Source organism: Zophobas morio, unplaced genomic scaffold (genome assembly GCF_036711695.1).
Source record: "Zophobas morio isolate AGI-343-1 ecotype UQ-CSIRO unplaced genomic scaffold, CSIRO_AGI_Zmor_V1 ptg000002l, whole genome shotgun sequence".
In the NCBI taxonomy this organism is placed as follows: Eukaryota; Metazoa; Arthropoda; class Insecta; order Coleoptera; family Tenebrionidae; genus Zophobas; species Zophobas morio.
Genome location: NW_026972107.1, coordinates 2,535,022 through 2,559,556, shown reverse-complemented (window position 1 = coordinate 2,559,556; position 24,535 = coordinate 2,535,022). Strand labels below are relative to the sequence as shown.

The 24,535-nt window shown below is 39.9% G+C and overlaps 2 protein-coding genes across 4 annotated transcripts in view; one reads left to right on the top strand and one right to left on the bottom strand.

The window, feature by feature from the left end:
* Nucleotides 1-24,224, top strand: part of LOC135124203 (cytokine-like nuclear factor N-PAC) — a 28,201-nt gene extending 3,977 nt beyond the window's left edge. Inside the window, exons 5-9 of the mRNA XM_064049111.1 lie at nt 821-931; nt 990-1,148; nt 1,220-1,393; nt 22,883-23,014; nt 23,069-24,224. Coding sequence (XP_063905181.1) covers nt 821-931; nt 990-1,148; nt 1,220-1,393; nt 22,883-23,014; nt 23,069-23,731 — 1,239 coding nt within the window. The 3' untranslated portion in view covers nt 23,732-24,224. The remainder of the gene's footprint in view (nt 1-820; nt 932-989; nt 1,149-1,219; nt 1,394-22,882; nt 23,015-23,068) is intronic.
* Nucleotides 4,070-14,972, bottom strand: LOC135124184 (immunoglobulin domain and leucine-rich repeat-containing protein 2). 3 transcript variants are annotated; one of them, XM_064049089.1, is made up of 6 exons: nt 14,734-14,972; nt 14,605-14,678; nt 5,905-7,697; nt 5,696-5,840; nt 5,510-5,650; nt 4,070-5,452 (listed from the first exon to the last, which is right to left on the bottom strand). In XM_064049089.1, exons 3-6 carry the CDS (start codon nt 7,653-7,655, stop codon nt 4,799-4,801), a joined length of 2,691 nt encoding a protein of 896 aa, XP_063905159.1. In that variant the 5' UTR covers nt 7,656-7,697; nt 14,605-14,678; nt 14,734-14,972; the 3' UTR covers nt 4,070-4,798. The 3 variants fall into 3 exon arrangements, with proteins under 3 accessions (XP_063905159.1, XP_063905167.1, XP_063905150.1); XM_064049097.1 differs by lacking the exon at nt 14,605-14,678; XM_064049080.1 differs by lacking the exons at nt 14,605-14,678; nt 14,734-14,972 and adding an exon at nt 7,812-8,070.
* Nucleotides 24,225-24,535: the final 311 nt, after the last annotated feature.

Here is a 24,535-nt window from a genome sequence, read left to right as displayed (position 1 = left end):
ATTTTACCATGGCCGACTAGTATAAAGATTATGGCCTGTCCAAGAGGTACCATATGTGTTGCCATCTATTAATAATTACACTTAATAATTTAGCAAAATTTTAATTTGATTTGACATTATGAGACTTCAAAACTTGTAATGGTCGTTTGTTTCGGTATGAATGCCTTTGTGCCTTTCAAAAAGTGTTAATAATTCTTTTGTCGTTTTTGAATTATTAATAGATGGCAGCACGTATGGTACCTTTGGACAGGCCGTAATCTTTATACTAGTCGGCCATGATTTTACAAGTTATGACATTAGTAAATGAATATTTTTTGAATAAAAATGTACACAGTGATATAATTTTGGCAATACAAGAAATAAAAAACCCGTAAACTCGAAATGTTTAGATTAATTGAAGCGTCTCATTTTAGTAACGTTCTCACTGAGGAAGTTTGAAACTTTATTAAGTATATTGAGGTTTATTATTATCTAAAGTTACGTTTAAAAAAAACGTTATCACATCTCATCATTAATAAGTAGAAAGTTCAGTTTCGAAAAAGAAAATATTTGAAACTAACTTACAAATTTGGCCTGTCTTGACCACCACATTTTTTGTTTTATGTTCGATATTAAGCAAAAGAATGTTTAACCTTGTCGTGTATGATCGATGAACAAGTGCAGATGTATTGCAGTCAAAATATATACTCTAAAACTCAAAACTTCCAAGAAAATAATAAACAAATTCCACACCATATCTGTTTATAATAACAATTTTCTTATTGAAAACTTGCAAGATTTTTTCTAATTGGCGATTTTTAACGACGTTTTATTTTTACAGGAGGACGCAAACTACGACGCCGTGTTTGAGAGCTCGCTGAAAACCGAACTGGAACTCGTGCAACAGCAGCAGCAGCAGCAACAGCAGCAGTCTCCAAAGAAACAAAGAAAGGTAACTTAAAAACAGCAAAACATATTGCGGACGAAATTACGTCACTCGGCCATTTCAGAGTGGAACCAATAAACGTCAATCTTCGGATTCGCCGCGCAACACCTCGGCGAAGAAACCCAAAACGTCATCACCTTCTCTCAAGTACGACGAAAATGGGACGTCGGAGGAACCGTACGAAGAGGAAATTTTGAATTTGCCGCCGATTTTGAGCAAGCCGGTAAGCGAACGAAACCCACCGACGAGTTTTGTAGTCGAGAATGACAGTTTTTTGTTTTTGGTTAATTGCAGGATTCCCCCAAGATAGATTTAAATAAAGTATCCGTCGACTTAAAGAATAAGAATATATCTGCCTCATCGATGGCTTTCGGGTTTATGGGACTTGGCAATATGGGATCTAGCGTTGTCATGAATCTAATCAATTCTGGACATAGGGTCAACTTATGGAACAGGTCGTCGCAAAAAGTATGTACTTTTTTTTTTATTTTGTTGTGTGTTGCGTCGGGCGCTGTTTGGCCGGAAACGACAGCAAATTTAATCAATTGGGGTATTAGAAGTGATGTCCACAGGCGTAACTAGAGTGCGCAGACAGTTTCACTAGCAAGACAGTTCTAACGCTTTTCTGCGATTTCTTATCTCGGTGAGAAGGGAAAACAGTTTGCTTGCTTTGAATGGGAAAAGTTGCTTTAAATTGTATGTAAACATATAGTGGGGTTTACTCACGTGTTAATCTGAAAATTTTCCAGTTTAATTGTCGCTGAAGTGAAAAAATAATAATTTGCGACAAGTTTAACGCTTCAGTGTTGCCCATTTACAACTTAATTTATTAATTTAATACAGCATTTCACTGTAACTTACTTTTATAAAATATTACCTAATTAGAGAACATTCATTGCGATCCGTTATGTAATGAAACTTGCGTGTTGACATCTTAAGAACCTGCATATGTCTAGTCCTTAAATGGAAGAAGTCGGCTTCGTTGCGCACAATTATTTATTCATGATAATTTTTCATTTTTCAAGTTATTTGTTTTACATTTTTCTTTATTTAAAAACCGTGTAACTAACAGTTTTCCACTGAATGTTGTTTAAAGTGCACACTTGAGCATTCGTTGCATTATAAGAAAAAGTTATCCGTTGTGGTAATGAAATTTACCCTCGTGAAACTGGCACGACGCACTAATTAATCTTCTAAGTAGATTACGGCGCCATAATCATAAAGTTCGACCAATCATCTCCATTTTATTAAGTAAATTGAAAGATCATCCAACTTGTTTATTCCCACAGGACTTATCTTTGTGTTTTTCGGGCGCATTCTAACGGGTGTCGTTTCTTGTTTTCTTTACATGTCTCTGCATGCCAAGTTTCCCGTTTGATTCTCCATGAAGAATTTTAAGTGTGTTTTGAGGTCACGGGGAAGATCTATCTGCATTTTCTGTCGATTCCGTCCAAGAAATTAATGACGTCATCTCAAAATAAGATTAATCCGTCAACTGTGCAGCTATCAATTAAATTAGTGTCAAAACTATTATCCTTACCAAAAATTTGGTGACGTCATCCCAACCAAAAATGTTTGTTGTTTTCATTACATACTTGTATACAAACGAATGCACTTATCGTCACTATCTTCAAGCTAAAATTATCGTGTTATCAGATGCTTATTAAAAAATTGATAAAATTTCCGACGTGAGATGTCGTGATTGGGCTTTTTTGTCTAGGCAGCCGTTATTTCGGAACGGCTTTACGTCCACATGGACTGTATCTTTATCATAACGCAGTTGTTAAATTTTTATTGTCCACATTTTAGTGGTTTTCTTAAATAGCCGCTCGCAATCCGTGTAGGTTTTACTTCGTTTTTACTCAAAGCGAATGACTTTTTTTGCGAAGGTCTGCGATTATTGAATGAAACAATAAAATTGTCAAATATCGAACAGCAATGTTCGTGAACAACTACGAATTTTATTTTGACGAATACCTATGCCATTGTTTTTTGACGTACTTGAGGAACACAAAAACGTTAGTATCAGATAGTAAACACGAATTTGTCGATTCATCCTGTTCAAAAAATTAATGACGTCATTACACTGTTTTTCAATCGGTGGCACAACAAACTTTTCGAAATTTTGCTAAAATATTCATATTGGTTTAGGGAATCACCGAACATTAACTAAAAGTTGCTTGATTTAATTTCCCTGGAGTCCTACGGCCACAATAACGTTACAATTAGTGTCAATTATGTATGTCAAAAATAATGTACATATTTAACCCTACTAAACGTCACCCCGACATGATTCGTCGTGTTTACAAGAGAAGTTCGTCCCAAATAACTTCCGAGATGTGTCCTTCAATGAAAAATAGTCTTGTCTGTATGTAGAAACTTCCGGTAGAGTGTCGACCTTGAAATTTCAGAACAACTCGTGAAGTTAGTTACGCTGTAAGATGAAAATCCTTTCACCTCGCAGACAATGATTTTTTAATTAAGCCGAAGTAATTTGAATTCGTTTATGCAATTTTACGACCAAAGGAATACGTGTTAATTGGCCGAGCATTTTCGAACCACTATTTTAAGTCGGTGCTAAATCCTTCGTATGAAGTTTGCTAAAAATAGGAATCGTAAGAATAATTCCAATACACACCTGTATTGTATTAATTTGCAAGTTGGTCTGACGCAAATATCGTCACTGCAAAAAAGATCCACACTGAGTTTGTGTACGCATTAATATGCAGAAAATTATTCTATAAGTGTAAATATGGATAAAATGAAAGTTAGTTTGTCATTGACGGCGCCTAAATCGTGTAAAACACGGATAATGGTTTTGGTGACATTGTGACCGTTTTAATAAAAGGGAACTTGACAGTTCTATCAATGAGTTTGGTGTGTGTGAGCGAAATGATAATAACGTACGTGAAATATAACCGCCCAGTAACAAGAGTTCGCTCTTATCTATCCCGATGCGTTCGCTTTTATGGTATTTCGCATATTTGCTCGTGCTGGAAAAAATGGTTATCGTAATTACGTAGTGTTAATTTCGCCTCGGACTTTCCTTTTTACCACACATATCAAATTGGCGTAATAATGAATTTCCATAATACATAACAAATAAAACGAAGCGTGTCGATAGTTCGAAATTAAAACGAAAACTACAGTTCTCACAATATTTTATTAATAAGTAGCAAATACATGCTAATTTTAACACTTAATGAAATCACAATAACAAGATAATATTTTCGATAATAAAAATAGTTGTATCTTAGTTGGTACCCGCTTATAAAAAAACGTCCCTATACCAGTGTAGAAATCATCGGTAGGTGTGGATAAACAATATCTAGGACTCAAAACACCGAATTCGTTTTACCTAGGGAATAAATAGTAACTTCTATCGTTACGCTAAAATATTAGATAATGGGATGATTTAATTACAAATTCACAGCTAAAAAACGAACGGTAGACGGCGCTACGATGAGAAACCTAATAGTAATTCGTCGATTGGAGCGGTCGCCCCCTACAAAGTGAAAATGATCAAAATCGTTGCGCCCGAAGCAGCAAAGAAATTTCGGAAAATCAGACGTAGGAGCGGAGCGCGCTTAAGAATTGCAAGTGGAGAATTATATCAGTCTTCGTTAATTATTTTTGACTAGCTAGTTCGGTATACTGAGTCTAGCGTTATTTCCCAGCTACTTTTATTCTCCATTTATACAGACGACAGTGATGAAGGTGACGAAAGAATACATACCGGTTCGGTTATTTTGGCAATTGAAAGTCGACAACGAAAAATGACAGCTTCCTATAGATTGGCACTAATGGAGCGGACTCTACACTGTGATAGTTTACTCACTTTATCACAGCAGTTGATTTAACTAGGCGGCGACTCTACAAGGCCGTCTCCCGCCGTTCGTTCTCCTCGTCGAGGGCATCTTGATCCCCTACGCACAACTCCGGTAGGCTCGTGCACGGTTGTATATCACAAGTTGCCGAATTCTTCAGCAGCTCCTCGGTGCTATACGAAGGCTTCAGACCACTCCGATTAGTGCCATGAGAGCCGACGGTCTCGCGGGAAGTTGAGGCCCCGTCGAACGGCGGCAGCCGCTCCGGCCTGGTCCGAATATGGTTCACGAAAACCTCGGTGGGCGGGTCGCCAGGTGAAAGTATCCTCGACCCCAGCGACCTCTCCGTGGGCGTGTAATACAGAGACAATCTACTCTGCGTCACGTCGGTGTTGGTCACCTCTTCCAGATTAGCCAACTTCTCGATCTTAGTCTTCAAGTAGACGTCGATGCTCTCGACGTCGTTCGGGTCGAAGACCAGAGATTCGGCCCTCCCGCAAGTCCCGGCTCTGCAGTTCTCGAAGTAGAGACTCGGCAGATTCTCCAGGACCTTGTTGAGGGTTTGCTGTTGGTACTTGTAGGTTTCGCGCAACTGAAGCACCTTGTGGGCGCTGAACTTGCGGATTTTGTTACGCTGGAAGATGTAGTTCTCTCGGACCCAGTTGAGCTGGTTCGTGGAGTAGTCCCTCACTCTTTTAACCTAAAGTAAAAATATTTTTCATCTCGGGAGTCCTGGCAGGAATTCAAGTGTCATTACCTGGTCGCAATATTGGCCGCGCAGAGTCGACAAGTGTTGCGTTCCGATGTCGCGGAATTCTTTGAGATGTTTGGTCTGACTCTGGTAGCTGTTTTGGATCCATTCCATCTGCTGGGCGCAGTTATCTTTGATCCTGTTGACCTAAACGAAGCGGTGAGAGAAGGCAGGGTCGCACCCTAGACTTACCTGTTGGGTGTAGTTGTCCCTGAGCCTCTCCAACTGCTGGGATTTGTACTGCTCGATGTTGTCCAGCATCGCGTAGATCTGGCGGGCCCGCGGCGACACGCGATCCCTCTTGCAGAAGCTGCAAAAGTTGTTGAAAATGCCGAACCTGAAAATAGAATCCGCACGTCACTCTAGAATAACAAACTCCGCGATCTCCGTTTCGTCGGTACCTGTCTACCATGTAGCGCAACAGCTGGATGACGAGGGTGATGGCCAGGAAGGCCGTCGCGCACTGCAACCCCACGATCAGACTCATGATCCTCACGTTGTTCCAGTCGGTGGGGTCGATGTGCAGCAGCACGTTTTCGGTCTGGTTCGCGATGGGGTTGCTCGCGTAGCACGTGTACCGCCCGCAATCCTCCCTCGTCACGTTCTTGATTAGAAGAGTCCCGTTGTCGAGAACCTGGATCCGCGGCGGGATCACCCGGATGGGGGTCATGAGCTGGTCGTGCGCGTGCGGGTGCTTCTCGAACGCGTCGGGAATGGCCGGGTCCGGGTTCCAGTGGAACACCTCCCTGCGTGGGGTCACCCACGTGATGGACGGCGGCGGGTTCGCCAAGAACTGGCACTCGAGCAACGCGTCCGTGTTGAGCCGGTACTGCCTCGTCGGAGTCTTGGTGTTGAGGCGAGGAGAGGTGCAATTGAGGTGGTGCAGCGTCGGCAACATATCGTTAGGATAGGCATAAGTGCAACTCAAGTCCGAGAGGACGATGTTGCGGCTCTTCATCGTTTCGGCCCACGAGCCAAACCAATGCATGCGGCAATCGCAACCCCAAGGATTATCAGAGATGTTGAGTTTCCTCAAGAGAGTGAGGTTGGCAAGGGACGTCGGCAAGAAAGTGAGAGAGTTTCCGCTGATGTCGAGCTCCTCCAGATGCGGCGTGTCCGTCAAAACGTAGCTCTCGATGAGGCGCAAGTGCTGGTTGTTGCGGATGTTCAAAATCCGCAATTTGGAGATCCCTAGGAGTTCGCTGTTGTGGATGCGCTCGATGTTGGTGTCGTCGATGGTGAGCGACGTCAAATTAGAACTGAAGTGCAACAAACCGAACGTGAATTGGGTCAGTTTATTCCCGCTCAAGTTCAAAGTGAGCAATTTCCCCAGCCCTCGGAACGTACCACTCGGCATGTTCACGAACGGATTGTACGCTAAGTTTAAGTACTCTAGTTGGTTAAGTGAGTCGAAGAGCCCCTTGGCGATGAACTCGACCGAGTTATGCGACAAATCCAAGATCCTCAAATCGCTCAAATCCGCCAAAGCGTTGGACGTCAGCTTCGTGATCTTGTTGTTGTTCAAAAGCAGTACCTCGATGTGCCTGTTGAATTTGAAGAAGTGATCGAGCACCGTCGCGATGTAGTTGTAGGAAATATCGAGATGCCCGAGCTCTTCCATCGGTGCGAACACTTGAAACGGAACCGCGTGCAGCGCGTTGTGTGCCAGAGACAGCGTCCTCAACTTCTCCAACGAACGATTGAAGAAGACGTGCCTCGGAAGATCGTCGATCGCGTTATAGGATAGATTCATCGCCTCCAGTCGCACGTACTCCTGGAAGTAGTAATCTTGCAGCTTGGTGATGTTGTTGCGGCTTACGTCCAGGCTGCGCAAGTTTTCCGGCCTGACGATGGCCCGTCGGATGTCGACGATAGCGCTGTCCGTCCAGCGGAGGTGACGCACGTTCCACACGTCCAGGCGGTCGCCGGTGACGTTGCGGAGGTCGGCCAGGTCGACCCTCGGGGGGCCGAGCTGCAGGCCGCTCACCTCCCTGTCCCGGCACACCAGGTCCGTCGCGTTCGGGGAGAGGCATCCCGGAGGGGCGCGCAGCTGGAAGCCGTCGCCGTGGCGCGTGTGTGCCCACGCCTGCAGCAGCAGCGCCGAGAGGACGAGCAGGCGACCGGCACCATTCAGCCGGCTATCCGTGTCCATATTTCACTACACATTGTCCTGCGATCTTGACCCCAGCCCTATCTGCAAAGAAAACGCGCTTTAACGCCGCATCGATCGTCGCGAGCGATGGAAACCAACCGCCTTGGAGCGCCCAGCCGTTGTTTCGCAACGATAAGCGTTATCGCGGACACTCACCGTTCTCGAGACGCCCAACTGGCCGAAGTGGAATTTCAACACAGGAATGTAGTTGGTGCGCGTCCGGCACGGGAGCGACGCTTCGACCCTGACTCACTCTGGCAGACTGTTCGCCGAATCGCCCGTCACGACGACACTTCCAGCTGCGTTCTAGTGGGGAATAAAGCGGACGGTTCCATTCGGAGGTGAGGTCGCTCGCCGTCCCCGGTTTCGTAACTGTTCTTTGCGCCGAGAAAGATCAAGACGGCCCGGCAGTGTTGCCAACTGCAGGGAATTTTCCCTTTTAAGGGAATTTTAGGATAAGAAAGGGAAAAAGGGAATTTTTTGACAAAAGTCGGCAATTTTGGGGAATTTTTAGAAGCATTCTTAAGTACGCTGACAACGCAGCAAAGAAAATGTGAAAATTGATAAATCATTATTTTTTCAGCTTAGAAAAGAGCAACATAGTTTGGTAGGTCTTGGTTGTGTGTTGAGGTCAAGAGTAGACAAAATGTACTAAATGTAAAACGTAGGTCAACTTGTCATTGACAAGACCAAAAAAAGAAACAGGATTGGGGAGAGTTCTTTAAACGCTGTTGCTGTTTTTAGGAGCTTTTTGCAGGCAACAGAAATGGATGTTGTTAAGTATCCAATAACACAAGGCCATCCAGTTACATAATGTTGCAATGTATTAATTTAAACACTGATAAAGAGGCTGGATTTTTGTCCTTTATTTGTACTGTAATTATAGAACTATATTTTTGTTACTTTGTCTTGTCAATTTTGAAATTACAGTGTTTGTTTACTATATTATTATTATTAAAAGAAGTTAAAAAGAAAGGAGCGTTGTTTTTGGGGAGGAAATTAGTAGATTAAGTGTTTTCTTGATCCGAGAGAAATTTTATCAATTTGTAATGGTAGTAATAGGTAGGTACCTATATGCAAAAGAGAATTTTGAGGCTGAAAAGGGAATTTTTATCGTCCATGTAGGGAATTCGCCATTACGAAGGTTGGCAACACTGCGGCCCGGTTTACGCGATCGACAACGACGCCGTTTGCGGCGATCGATTTTTTTTTCGATAGGGCTTCGCTTCCTGCCGATAAGACCGGTTATCCTGTTGGAGAGGGCGGGAAGTGCGCTAATCGATAGCGTTTGATGTGGACGCATGCTTGTACGTTTCGCGTAAGTCGCGATGCCATTGAAGGGCAGGTTCGAGGGTGTCGTCGTCTACCCACTGAAAGTTTTTTCTACGTGCGAAACGAGAAGGGCTATTTTTAGGCGACCGCCCGCCGAGATTTACGCTGACATAAAATCTTTACGTGTAATAATCGCGTGGGAGGGTTTATGGTATTTCAATTAATCCGTCGATTGCGCTATATTTGGAAAGCGAAGACTGGGTTATGGGTGTCGGGCACAACGCGTCCGTTAATCGGACGAACGGACGGACGACCGAAGAATGTGAAAGTGAAAAGGGGACGATTTTTTTGGCGCTCGCTTTTTATTGGACCCGATAAGTCAACAGAGCTATTAGTAAACAGACGGGATTATAAATAACAACGCGAATTCTGATATCGACGGTTTTTAATGCTAGTTGTACAGTCGTTATCGTCGCAAAAAGCAGATTTATGTCGCGCGGCACGTGGATATACGTTGCTAATTAAGTTACACATGGTTATTGCTTTGACATTTTCGTCCGAAAAAAAAGTCGATCAAACGACGACTTTTTTGATGAACTACTAATTTCAAGAGCAGAGGTGTAGGGCGACCTTTATATTAAAATATCACTAGCTACATTAAACGCTTGTTGGGTGATTGGTTGCCCCCGAGACGTCTCAGATTCGATTAATGAACACACTTTGAGAAGTAAATTCGTCGTTCCGAGAGCGACTGTTTTTGGTCATAGATGCGAAAATAAACGCCCATGACTAATAAAATTCAAATTAAAAACGCTGTTGTGTAAATATTGATAGTTCAACGTGGAAGCTAAAAATTTACTGCGATTTTCGTCACTTTCACTGTACAATGAGTTTTTTTTTGTTTCGATAAATCGTTATCGTAAGCCGGCTAAGACGTTAACCCATTAACGATAAATGTGGTGTAAATAATAATTTGCGTCATGTTTTAGATTTGTGGCATGAAATTGAGACAATGCGTCGAATAAAAAAGTTATACAATGTCGTGAGTGGTGTTGTCATCTAGACCGCCCACTCGGCTTTCGCTATTCACTCGGGATTAAAAAGTGTACAATATTAATTAATACCGAACAGAAAAGAACGTGGGTTTGCACTTTTTATCCAGAAAACTGTCTCTCGTTTCCAAAATTTTTATGACCGTCTTTGGTTCGACAAGCTATATATTTAGTGAAACGACAAGAATCCAATCATGATTACTCTTTAACAACCTGTATAATCCAAAAATAGATATGCAAAGCACGTGCAATTTTACTGAGAAACATTACTAATACCACGTCCGTAGTAGCCCGCTGGCATTGATTTTTCATTGACGTTTTTGACGGTTGAAAAGGAATCTTGTTCGTATTTTTTTGGGACATCCAATATAATTTCGCGTTTATTCGTCATTATCAATGTTTAATGTATTTCCTCATTATATAGTCATTGCAGTTCGATCGATACAGACATTATATTATTAAGTATAGTGGATGTTCTAATTTACCGAAAATTTATTAACGTTGCCAATAGATTCGTTGTGTCGATAAACCGACATTAATATTCATGTTAATATACAGGACTGACAATTTTTTTTTTGTGCAAAAATAGTCGTGGCTCTCTTTTTAGCTCCGATTTTGCTCGAAGGAAACACGCACTTGCAAATTAACGATGTAAGCAATTTCATTTGGTTGTTTAATGCTATATTATTTTTAACTGTTAGTAGAAGGTCGAAATGGCTGATTTTAATCTGTGTTATTTGGTTTAAAATGAGGTTTGTTTTGTGACTACTCACGAGATTTAAAGATATCTTTGTTGATTAAAGCTGAATGTTTGTTTTGTAAAAACTGTAAATACGCTTACGTTGATGTGTGCAATCCGGCTTAAAAGCAAAAAATTCAGTATAATGTCCCAGTCGAACTGCTAAAAATGCACGAATTTTGTTCGCGGGTCTTATGTGAGACAAAATTAATCAAATTTCAGTTTCTTTCAACCACTGATTCTGGTAATCTGAACGTGCTAATAGTCGAAATCATAAAATCAAGTTCTGTAAGTTTTTAAACGAGCGGGAATTATGAGATTACACGTCAAGGGAGAAGAAATAACCTTCGACTAATTTTGAAAGTACTTAGATTGTTCAAAACTTAATCATTTGACACAATTTTTCCAAAAAAAAAGTGGTCGAAAGCTGTTTCGACAGAACTTCCCTCGCACCTCGAGTTTCTACTTTACAGAATTTTGTGATGACGTCATCAACATTTTTGCAAGGACACGTATGTGAACTTGGATTGGTGCACTGTAATACTAAAAATACCAGTAGGTATTAAATTCCCAAAATTTTTTGGGAAAATGGAGTGAGCCGTTTCTGATTTAATTAATAAAATAAACTGACACATTCATTAATTTTTTGAGCCACCTGTATAAAGCAAATCTAAAAAATATGGATGCAATGATAAATCACAAGTAAAAACTCATCATATTTTCCACATTTCGGGTAGATTTAGGAATTTAACTTGTTACTATTGAAATTTACAATTTAACAAGTTTTTACAAAATAAATAGGGGCAAAATCAGTTTTATCTTAACAAATACTAGGCCCACCCACCCACCCTTTACTTTCTTAGAAGATATAATTTGCCAAAATTAACCTTATCGTAGCAAATACTAGCCCCGCCCACCCACCCTCTATTTTCTTACGGGTCAATTTCAAGCTGGATTTAATTTGGCAAGTCCCCGTTGCGATGGAAGATGCGATTGACAGCAGTCGCGACGACGAATCATATCGCGAATCGCAACAACTGTCATCGAAATTACCATAGCAACGGCACTTGCGATTTCGCAAGTCCAACTTGAAATTACCCCCCTTAGAGGGTATATCATTTGCCAAATTAATGTTATCCTAGCAAATATAAGCCCCACCCGCGCCCTATTTTCTTAGAGGATATATCATTTGTTAAATTAATCTTAACTTAGCGAATATAAGCCACACCCACCCACCCTCTATTTTCTTAGAGGGTATATCATTTGCCAAATTAGTCTTATCTTGGCAAATATAAGCCCCACCCGCCCCCTGTTTTCTTAGAGGAGATATCATTTGCTACATTAATCTCATCTTAGCAAATATAAGCGCCGCCCACCCTTCCTCTATGTTCTTAGAGAGTATATCATTTGCCAAATTAATCTTATCTTAACAATTACTAGCCCCTGTTTTCACAGAGTATATGTCATAAGACTCATGTTAGCAAGTACTCTAGCCCCACCCACCCGCCCTTTATTTTCTTAAATAAGATAAGTCTTATTTTGGCAAATGACATATCTTCTGAGAAAACAGGGGCGGGTGGGCGGGGCCTAAGACTTGCTCAGATAAGACTTATTTTGGCAAACGCCATACCCTCTGAGAAAAGAGAGGGCGGGTGGGCGGGGCTAGTTATTTGCTAAGAGTAGACTGATTTTGGCAAATGCCATACTCTTTGAAAAAATAGAGGGCGGGTGGGCGAGGCTAGTATTTACTAAGATGAAACTGATTTTGGCAAATGGCATAAAATCTGAGAAAGTAGGGGGCGGGTAGGCGGGGCTAGCACTTGCTAGGATAAGATTGATTTTGCCCCTATTAAGCTTGTAAAAACTTGTTAAATTTAAATGGTCTTAAATTGCATATTTCCATAGTAACTAGTTAAATTCCTAAGTCTAATTGAATATGTAATTTTTAACAACTCAATAATTAATTTTTCTGAGACGCCTTGTATAAGCAAAAAAATATTAATTATATATTAAAAATAAATCACAAGTAAAAACTTATCATATTTTGCACACTTCGGGTAAACTTAGGAATGTAACTCGTTACTATGGAAATTTACAATTTAGCACACTTAAATTTTACAAGTTTTTACAAGATTAATAGGGGCAAAATCACTTTTATATTAACAAATACTAAGTCCGCCCACCCGCCCCTATTTTCCCAGAGGATATGCGATTTGCCAAAATCCGTCTTATCTTACCAAGTACTAGTCCCGCCCACCCACCCCCTATTTTCTCATAGGATATGTCATTTGCCAAAATCAGTCTTGTCTTAGCAAATACTAACCCCGCCCACCCGCCCTATATTCTCAGAGGGTAGTACTTGCTAATATCAGTCTTATTTTGGCAAATGACATATCCTCTTAGAAAAGAGGGGTGGGTGGGCGGTACTAGTACTTGGTAAGATAAGACGGAATTTGGCAAATCACATATCCTCTGGGAAAATAGGGGTGGGTGGGCGGGGCAAGCGCTTGCCCAGATAAGAGTTATTTTGGCAGACGCCATACCCTCTGAGAAAGTAGGGGGCGTCTTGTTAAATTGCATTGTAAGGAGTCAAATTCCTAAATCTGATGGTTGTTTATTTTTTGACAACTAGGTCATTAATTTTTATGAAACGCCTGTATAAGCAAATTTAAAAAATATTAATTATATATTAAAAATAAATCACAAGTATTGACTCATCATATTTTGCACATTTAAGATTGGATATATTCAGCAATATTTTGAGATGACGTCATCAGTTTTTAAGGGGGATGAGCAAATACTTTTTGATCAAAAATTTAATTAATGTATGCTTATAATTACTTAATAAAATAAATTTACGCATTCATAGTCGTCCTGTTTAAGCAAAGGTAAAAAATATTAATGCAGTGATAAATCACAAGTACGTGCAGATTTTAGATAGGATTTATCCTGCAAAATTTTGGTTGGCGTTTTACCATCTACGTGATACTCCTAATATAAATACAAAATTTGGCAATAATCGGCCCAGTACTTCCGGAGATTATCTATCTAATCAGGACGGCAGACAGACGGACATACAGACAGACAGACAAACAGACAGACGAAAACGGGAGACTTAAGTAAAAAACAATCAAATATAAAAGGACATTTTTGAGACAATATTTTAATTCCTAGTAGAACTTATCTTTGGGTAAACTTTGTTCTCTGCTAAGCAAGTACATGGAAATCGTTATTTTCAAGCCATTCGCTGGAAGTTGTTTTCCTGCAATTTTTTACTTTCTCGTGAAAGATAAGAAACTTGATTTGAAAAACTGTTTTTGTCTGCAGTGTCGAAACGAAACAAAACAACATCGACTCATTAAAGACCACTTTCACTTAACTTGGGGTACGACAGTTGTCTAAAAGAAGTCTAAATCGTCCAACAAAAGTTCCATTGGTGACAACAACCTCCTACGATCCGCGGTTCTTGAGTAATTATTATCGTTTAACGACTTCCTAGTGACGCCATGGTAGTCCATAGCAATAGGAACAATAATACAAAAACGGAAGCTTCCTTTTCCAAATTTACAGACTTCCGTTTCTACTTTCTGTTGAAAGAAGATGAAAAAATCGGTTTTGACACCCATTTAAATCCAAGTTGCCAAGTAATTTTCTTTAATTGCAAAAAACATTAATGAAGACGGTAGTAATTAAAACTAGTTTTTCCACTTGGTGCAAAAATTATAGTAATCGGTAGAAAAAAGCGACTTTTTTCCCGTAAAATCTACATCTCGCCAGCGGAAACCCGAACCAGCGAATAAGGTCGTCTCAGAATAACCGAATTAATATAATTGTCGAATTAAGCTTGCCCTAACCGTCTAAGTACCCGGAAGCGTTGCACACTTACCATTGTGCCACCGTGGTGCTCAATTAGGGTCCCCAAGTCTCCTTGTTTTTTTTTCGGCACGCGACAGCTTTCACCTAGAAAGCAGCGACCCGAATCTTGAAAAAATGCATAAGAATTTTCGTGACGTACCTGCAGGTAATAATCGAAAGTGGTTCCATTAAAATTGCAACGATTATTAAACGACGCAATTACTTAAAGGGAAGAGCGAGGAGATTACGAGTTGATAATGAAATGGATTTCCGTCGACTAGTAGTGGAACGAGAAAAATGCGAGTCGCTAACTCTTGAACGCGGCTCGCCGATGAACTACTTCACGTCAAAAACAAGTTCATTTGATGTTTTATAGACGCGAATTAATGGAGAGTTCTCGAGGGTTAAGTAGTCTTATTGCTTTTAAATAAATTGTTTAGGCGAAGACTGCGTGGAAGGGGTTTTGGTTATCTTTATGACCGCGCATTTAATTTTGTCTTTGATAACGTCATTTTGACAAGGTGCATAAACAATGACCTCGTGGAATAGTCGCTAAATAGCGTCGTTGTTGGCGTTTTTTCGGGACTAGGGGGTGAATTATTGACCACGTCGGTGTAATTAGTGTACGTGTACCTTATACTCCTCGAAGATCAGGTCAATCGGTAATCGATTATTATCGGTTCCAGCTTAGCGTAATCCGACCATTATTCGATAAGCGACGACGTCACAGCGCGACTAGCAGAAACTTGAAAAAATATTTACGGACTATTTATCAGTCAGCGGTAGAGTAATGAGTTGAATTTTTCTCCAGCTATAAATCCGCGCTTGTGTTAAAATATTTGCACGCGCAATTTGCTCAGTGAAAATTTTAATCAAAACGCAAACATTTGTACTGATATGACTTGTTAAAATTTTGATGTAATTGGCGTGCGGCCAAACGTAAATCCGCATAATTCAAGAACGACCACGATTCCTCGATGTTTTCTGAAAATTTTCGCCGAGCAAGCTACTTGTATTCCAGTTCCCACGGCTAATAATAAACTCGTCGAACTCGAAAGTGGCCATTTTATCTCGGAAACAAAACCAAAAGATCTTCCAGGTTAAGTGGCCGCTGCTAGTTCATGGTCTTTGTCGAAAACTAACTGCCTTTCTTGGAGCTCGTGCTAACTGTACTGTACAAATAGTTTCCTGTTTGAAATGAGAGTGTCGATGAAGTCACAATGCGACATACGAGATGCGTTGTCGGCATTGTTTTATTGTGTGCTTGTTAGTGCAAGCGTGCAAGGTGAGGCGGGTTGTTGAACGATTTCATTACGGTGGCATTTACGTGTCAATGAGATGGGCGCTGGATTTTCTTTGCATTGTGGTCCGTTAAGGAAAAACTGGGGCGTGCGAACTGCGCCGAGAGCCGTTTGCTCGTGGGAGAAGGATAACTGCGCCGCATGAATGCAAAAATTTCGTTTTTGTCTTTTTAAATAGTACAAGAACGGCATAAATATGCCGTGACACAGTTGTACTCAGTTTTAGGTATCTTTTTAAGGTCAGGCATCAACAAACAACGTTCCAAGTTCATTTTTAGTATGAATATTTTATTTGTATGAGTGATCGATCTAAACTACTTTCACTCGTTGTTGACAAATAAATTGTAGTTATTTTCCTTAGAATTACGAATTCACCCATTCTTTTTTTAGAACGACTCCATATAAATAAGAAACATAGTTATGTTTTTCGACGTATTATGATGCCTAAAAATAAAAAAAAAATATCGTACTCCTATTACTCCTGTACTTATGGTTTATGAATCCGTCTTGAGATTTTTCGCGAAACATCCAAATTTTCGCAAAAATTCGAAATTGCATAGCAACCTTTTATACTATTATAAACGAAGCTCCCACAAGGTTATCGTTAGCTCATTACGCACAATGTGCGACTTCGGACTTGTAACCCAAAGATCGCTGAAGAACGGACATCCCACTGTTTAATTATTAGTATTGCACTGCACGTGTCGGAATTCACGTACGTGTCCTTGTTGCAATGTTGATCCGAACATTTAGAAATGGAAAAACTCTCTAGAAAAAAAAACCATAACCTTGCGCTTTATCAATGCATTCATATTTTTAGACAATTGTTATCCGTTTCTTATCATGGTCTCCACCTATGCACTTTAGACCTAATATAAACAAGTTAGCAGAGTGTGTTTTCCTAACGTAATTGTTCGAATCAAAGGCAGTGGCGGAGTATGGCTGAGTGAAGGTATGATTCATTAATGAGTTTAGAAATACAATCTCTGCAAAAATCTCTAATCAAATGTATAAGGTGTCATTTAGTTTCCTACACTGTTACTGGTATTATCTACAGAGTGTCTCTTTATCACTTTGGATAGAACCGGAAATGACGTCAGCATTATTTTTTTATGGAACGCTAGGTATATTTTTTCATAAATGGAAAGATTGATTTTTTGTATAAAATCAGTATTCTAAATTCATACTTACAATAAACTCATTTGACACACACCTTGTAAAACTTTTATTTGTTCATATAAGCAATCTTTTAAAATGATACAAATTTGCTCAAAGAACTATGTGTTTATCTTTAAAAATAAAAAAATTACAGGGGTTGTATCAAATAAAAGAAACACTTGTATAAAATAAGACTGATTTTTACTAATGAGATACCCTCTAACAAAAGGGTGGGAGTTGGTACCTGCTAAGATAAGGCTGATTTTGGCACATCACGTACCCTCTAAGAAAGGTGAGGGTGGGTGGGCGGGGCTAGTTACTGCTAAGATAAGACTGATTTTGGCTAATGAGCAGACTTCGGCAATGCGGAAGTGATGATCATTGCCGTCCGATGGCCTAGAACTTCGGAAATTCTTAATGACAATTATTATTTCTCTGTTTTCCTTAGTTATACGAGTTCTCCTAGCAGTGGCGGCTCGTCAGATGAGGCAAGTGAGGCGGCGCCTCACAGCATATATCTTAAGAACAGATTGACTTAATGTGTAATTAAAAAAGAGCTTTCAATGCATTTTTAGTTACAAAGATATGTTGAAATGGCAAATCTGTAGATGATTATTTATTTTTTACGCTTTCTGCTGACATTTTCGGTTGAATACCGTACGATTTATGCCCCTAGCTCTTTAACTGAAGCGGCCAGAACGTCGGTTCACTTGAACCAACGAAGCCCAATCACAGACACGGATTTCTATGGCTCAGCTCCTATACTCCTCTATGTGCGTTCGCTCGGAACTGAGGCGATATCTTCGGTGCTTCTCGGTCATTTTCGGCGTACTCATTAAACCATTTTCCCATTTATTTTACAGAACGGAAGGGTTGCGGGGTGCGTGGGTAATTAGCATGAACGTGAATAAAAGCCCATATGTTGATGTTTCGTATTTTTGTCTCTTTCATAGGTACAGGTGAGTGAAAAATGAATCCCGAGTACTACATCGTCATGTTCCTTCTTGAAACATCGTTTTCACGGCGAACCGAGCTAGAACGTCGGCAAATTTTGCGAAATGTCGAGCAGTCAAAACCTTTAATTCATTTAACTTCCATTCATAAGCGACAGAATCGTCAGTACTCCAAGTTTTTTAAATCAACTTGGTACGAAACATATAAATGGCTCTGCCGTAATATTTATACGACGTCCCGGGATATAACGATTTAAATAATTTCATCCGAAGTCCGAAGTACACATTAAAAATTTAATGGACCTAAAACGTTTAGAAAGGAACACAACAACTATTCCCGAATCCCTCCAAGAAAGTGCTAGTTTAAACCAAATTTTGACTTGTAAAAACATTGTTGATTAAATGTGTGATTATTAATATTATTATTATTATTAGGACCTACCACTGACCCGGAAATGACCGGTATTCGGGCAAGACTATTATTACTAACTAGTAAGACCAAGTAATATGTATTAATATTATTGTCAAACTTCTATCATCGCCTCACCACATCCGACAGTCACGAGCCGCCACTGTCTCCTAGATGTTAAATTGCTGCAAAAATTAAAAATGACTGTTCAACATCACAATGTCGTGATAATTTTGATTAGATAAACCCTGATTTGCATCAATCGCCACTGACGTTGAGACTGTACAGTCGGCCAGCCAAATTTATCGCCTGACGTAGCGCCGTCGTTTTTAACATTTGTCTGGTTGATTGTCCATCACTTCGTCTGTGCCTAACTCTGCTGATGAAATACTCTCCAACAAAAGAGCGGGTGGGTGGGTGGGGCTAGTGCCTGGTAAGATAAGACTGATTTTGGCAAATCATACCTTCCATGGAAAGAAAGGGTGGGTGGGCGGGGCTAGTCCCTGCCAAGATAAAACTGATTTTGGCAAATGACATCCTCTAATGAAAGAGAGGGTGGCTAGCTTCTAAGATAACATTGATTTTGGGTAATGAGATATTCTCTAAAGAAAAGAGAGGGCGGGTGGGTGGGACTTGAACCTGTTAAGACTAATTTTGGCAGATGATATACCTTCCAAGAAAAGAGGGTGGGTGGGTGGGGCTACCACCTGCCAAGATAAAACTGATTTTGGCAAATAACATACTCTGTACGAAAAGAAAGGGTGGGTGGGCGGGGCTTGTACCTGCTAAGATTAGACTGATTTTAGCAAATAACATACTCTGTACGAAATGAAATGGTGGGTGGGTGGGGCTTGTACCTGTTAATACTAATTTTGGCAGATGATATACCTTCTAAGAAAAGAGGGTGGGTGGGCGGGGCTGCCACCTGCCAAGATAAAACTGATTTTGGCAAATAATATACTCTGTACGAAAAGAAAGCGTGGGTGGGCGGGGCTTGTACCAGCTAAGATTAGAGTGATTTTGGCAAATGAGATACTCTCTAAGAAAACAGAGGGCGGCTGGATGGGGCTTGTACCTGTTAAGACTAATTTTGGCAGATGATATACCTTCCAAGAAAAGAGAGGGTGGGTGGGCGGAGCTAGTACCTGTTAAGATACGAGTGATTTTGGCAAATGACGTATCCTCTAAGAAATTTAATTCAATTATTATAAGAAAATACACTAGAGACTCCAAAACACTTTCAGATTCTTTCCAAACAGAAATGCATAAAACCCCAAGATTGTTTTAAATTATTCAAAAAAAAAAAACGGTGTCCCAAAATTAACTAAAAAACAGGTCAGGTCGGAATTTTCCGAAAATAGAACATCAAAGTCAGCCAAAATTGTTTAAAATAATTTATTTAAAACAATCTTAAGGTTCTAGTTATTCCTGTTGGTATCTTTTCTTATAATAATTTAATTACACTTTTTAGAAGGTACGTCATTTGCCAAAATCAGTCTTATCTAGCAAGTACTAGCTCCGCCCACCCACCCTCTAATAATATAGAGGGCAAGTGGTTACCTTAAATTCATGATCGATTTTGGCAAATGACATATACACTCTAAGAAAAGAGAGGGTGGTTGGATATGCTACAGGAATGCCGAGAACCTCAAGATTTTTTTAAATTTTTCAAAAAAAAAAACGGGATTCCAAATTTCACATAAAAACAGGTCAGGTCACAATTTTCCAAAAATAGCACACCCAAGTCCCCCAAAATTGTTTTAAATATAATATAATAAATAATTTACAAAAAAAATTCCATGGGCTCTCAAAATAATACACGATGGGTACCCAAGAGTCTTCCGAATCAAAAATATTTATAAAAAATAAAACACTAAATTCCTTTAATTATCCGAAAATAAAACACCAGGGGACCTAAAATTAACTGCGCATGTCAAACATTTTTAAGTACGTACTTGATTTTTGCTGATTTGGACATTCGCTTAATATCAGGCAAACATTGTTGTCAAATGGAATTTTATCAAATAATTACAAAAACAACACAACCACGTCTTTGTACATTCTAACTGAAATGGTAATTAAACATGGTCATGGGCGAGAGAAATATTAACTAAAAGTTTTATTACTAGCTATTGTGATAACGAATGTGTTGTTTAGTTATTAAACGTAGCGAAAGAACCAATTCTAAAATAATTATAAATCCATCAGAATGTGAGAAGGATTTTTTTTACTATTACTTCCAGACTTACCAGTTGATTGTTGTTTTTTCCAGACATCCGGTATATTTTTACATATTTTGCTTGACATCTGCAACCTTAGTTTACTTTTGAAATTCTGATGTGACGTTGCCACGATAAATGAAAGTACGCAGTTTTGTGGTATAGTTTCGGCCAGAAAATCTTGGGCAGTATTTTTCTGTTATTTGAAAAAAAAACACGATGTAGTCTATGATTTATTCTCATAATGATTGACACTTTTAAACAATACATGAAAATGACAAACATGGCAAATTTGAGATTGTAAGTACGTAAAGCCTGTTTTAGAGCTTATGTCACTGGAATGACAAAACCGCCCAAGATTTTGTGGCCGAAACTGTATCAACTAAGTCAAATTTTAATATACAGTGTTTATAAAAAAAATCTAGAACTTCACAACACTCTGTACTTATATGACAATTGATTCTGATTTATAATATCACAACAAAGCGCGTACCTTTCCACAAAATGTAACAAAGATTTTAAAAATCAACCTATTATGATTTTTTTGTTAACCCTTACTTTGCTAAATAAATTAAAATAATGAAACAGGCCAACGTAAAGCCTAAAAAGAGGGCAATTAAAAAATATAAATATATATGTGTATAGGTTGCGCTTCTTTAAAAAAATTAAGTTGTGTGTTACGCCTTACAAACAGAACACTAGCCCCGCCCACCCGCCCTCTCTTTTCTTAGAGGTTATGTCATCTGCCAAAATCAGTCTAATCTTAGCAGGTACTAACCCCGCCCACCCTCCCTCTCTTTTCTTAGAGGTTATGTCATCTGCCAAAATCAGTTTTATCTTAGCAAGTACTAGCCCCGCCCACCCACCCTCTCTTTTCTTCGAGGATATATCATTTGCCAAAATCAGTTTTATCGTAGCAAGAACTCATGACTAACTTGTACAAAAAATGTTATCAAAATTTGGAAACATTACTTAAACATTAAAGCATGACTTTGAACATCTTCTATAGTGTTTAAACCCCCCGTACATGACGTACTGAAGAGTTAATCTACCATTTTCCAGACACCCGGTATAATTTTTCGAAAAAAAAACAACAGTTTGTTAGCCTGTACTTCAAGGCAAGGGAAGTCATGTCGAAATACCTTTTGACTTTTTTTTAAATGTCAACGTGGTGCGAAAAAAATTCCCAGTACCAATAAAACTGCATATATCGTAAAATATAACATTTAAAAAAATTAATAGAACACTTTAAACAAAATTATAAAATGGAAGAAAGTTTATTTTACAGAAACATTTTTTGACACTACGATCTGCCATTAATTTTTGACCAGTCCTTCAAGCAGTAGCGAAAATTCAAAAAAATAATGGCACAAAATTTTTAAATCGACGGAAAAAAAGACGAACATTTTCTTCTTCTACAAACTGTGAAACGTCAGAAAAACGCGAATTACGTAAAATCACCCTTGAACTTGATAACTAAATGAATCACCTAAAAAAAAAGAAAAGAAAAAGAAGTAAGACTTTCCATAATGATTTTAAGACGATCGGCGCAGTTCGGTAAACCCAAAAATACAACTAGCGACATTTTCGAATCGCCGGACGGGTTCATTAATAAAAGCGTGTGATCAACGAGCCTAACGTTCCTATTAGCTAAATCCACTCGAATGATTCAATGGAGTTGTGACAAGCACAAAAAGAGAGGTTCTCAGTATTTTTCTTAACTTTAAAAAAACAACAATCTGATTATGTGAAGAATTTTATTTATTTATTTATTTTTTTGACGACAGGGAGATGTTTTAACCTTAAAAACAGAAAAAATTTACCCCACGTATAAACATATACAGATACATTTGACATTAAAACACGATCCTGGATATTTGCATTGATTCCCCATTGTCATCAATAACAAGAAATTTTAATTTTTGTTAATGACTTTTAAATTACCATTTTACGATCATTCTACTGTAGTAGTAATGAGTGTGTTTTGTTTCTTTTCTGGTTTAATTTACTGACCACAATAATGCTACATCAAGGAGTGCCATAACCTTCAAATAATTTACAAAACATATTGTTCAACAAAACGAGCCTAACAGATAAACTAACCATATTTTCCTTGGTAGATTTTACTTATAGAACAGATTGAGTCACCAATAGTGATGACTTTGGTATGTTATATAGCACTGTACAACTAATGTTCACCTGTGCCAAAAACATCGCACACTCTTCACGGTTTTATCCTTCCTGTCTAACTTGGAATTTGTTGTTCCAGTGCGACGAGATCAAGGCACAAGCCGACGCCAACCAACTAGGTTTAGTTCAAACGTACCAAACACCCTGCGACGTAGTACAAAATTCGGACGTAATATTTAGCTGTTTAGCGGACCCCCGTTCCGCCAAGGAGGTAAGCGTGTTCCCTGCCCCCACCCCGCCCCTCTTAATTCTCCCCTGCCCCCAGGTCGTGATCGGCAACTGCGGCGTCATCCACCAGGCCGACGGCTGCAGCGCCCTCGCCGGCAAAGGCTACGTGGAGATGACGTCCATCGACCCCGACACCTCCAAGGACATCTGCAACATCATCGAGAGTAAGGGCGGGCGCTACCTCGAGGCGCAGATGCAGGGCAGCAAGAAGCAGGCCGAGGAGGGTAGTCTGATAATTTTGGCGGCCGGCGACAAGTCGCTCTTCGACGACTGCCAGACGTGCTTCAAGGCCATCGGGAAGACGGCGTTCTACCTGGGAACGGTGGGCTCGGCCACCAAGATGAACCTGTGCATTAATATGGCGCTGGGGATAGGGCTGGCCGGGCTGGCCGAGAGCATGGTGCTGGCGGAGCGGTGCGGGCTGTCGTGCAAGGACTTCCTGGAGATCTTCAACCTGTCGGAGGGCGCGTCCAACTACCTGTCCAACAAGGGGCAGCTGATCAACAACCGCAGCTTCTCCAAGGTCGAGCAGGCCCTCGAGTACATGCAGAAGGACATCAAACTGTGTCTGGATATCTCAAATGACGTGAAACAGAACTTGCCGGTGGCGGCGGCGTCGAACGAGGCGTACAAGACCGCCCGGCGGTCGGGCTACGACGAGCACGACGTGGCCATAGTGTTCATGAAGATGCGGCATTAGTTTCGGTACAGATTGATTTGGTTACGATTTTAGTTAACTTTGATCATGGTAGTGTTCTTCCACTTAATTCTTTTATATTTCGTGTCTGATGAAACGATGTATTTTATTTTTATTGAGGCGGAATTTCGTGAAAGACATTACTGTGCCTACGATAGGTGTAATTATCCAGGAGTTCTCAAAGCGCCCCGGAAACTCCACGCCAAACGTCGGCGAGGTTATGAATCGCTGGTTTTGTATATTTTCGCATTTGATTATAAGTTATTGCATTCGTATGAGTACTTTTTTCGATTTTTTGTGCGCCGTTTTTGACGTTTGCGGGACGGTTTCGGGGGCCCCTCAAGACAGAGTCTTATATAGCGAATTATTAATTGAACAACAAGGCAAAATAATGGCAAACTCATGAGTTTGTATTATTGTTTTATTTAGGTGTTCTGTAAGTTGTCTTTTTTATTACATAATTAATAGTTTATCAATAAAAGTATAAACAACGTGAGCCATGTCTTTTTGGATCGAAACCTCGAACTCGACAACCAATTTACTCTAGTAGGTACTAAGGTTTCGTAGCGGTGTGTTAATTACTCGACTCTATCTTACATAATTCCAAGGTATGTGTTGAGGGCTTGAATAATGGCGAACTGTGTATTCAAGTCCCCGAAGAGTCCAAGCATGCGCATAAATCACACCAGACTTTTCATGAGTGAATAAGTGTCAGTGTATGAATCTCTAGTAACATATTTTTGCTGCCTTAAAGTAAGACTATTTGAACTAATTCCCATTGGTTTAGGCGCATGACGTCACAACTAC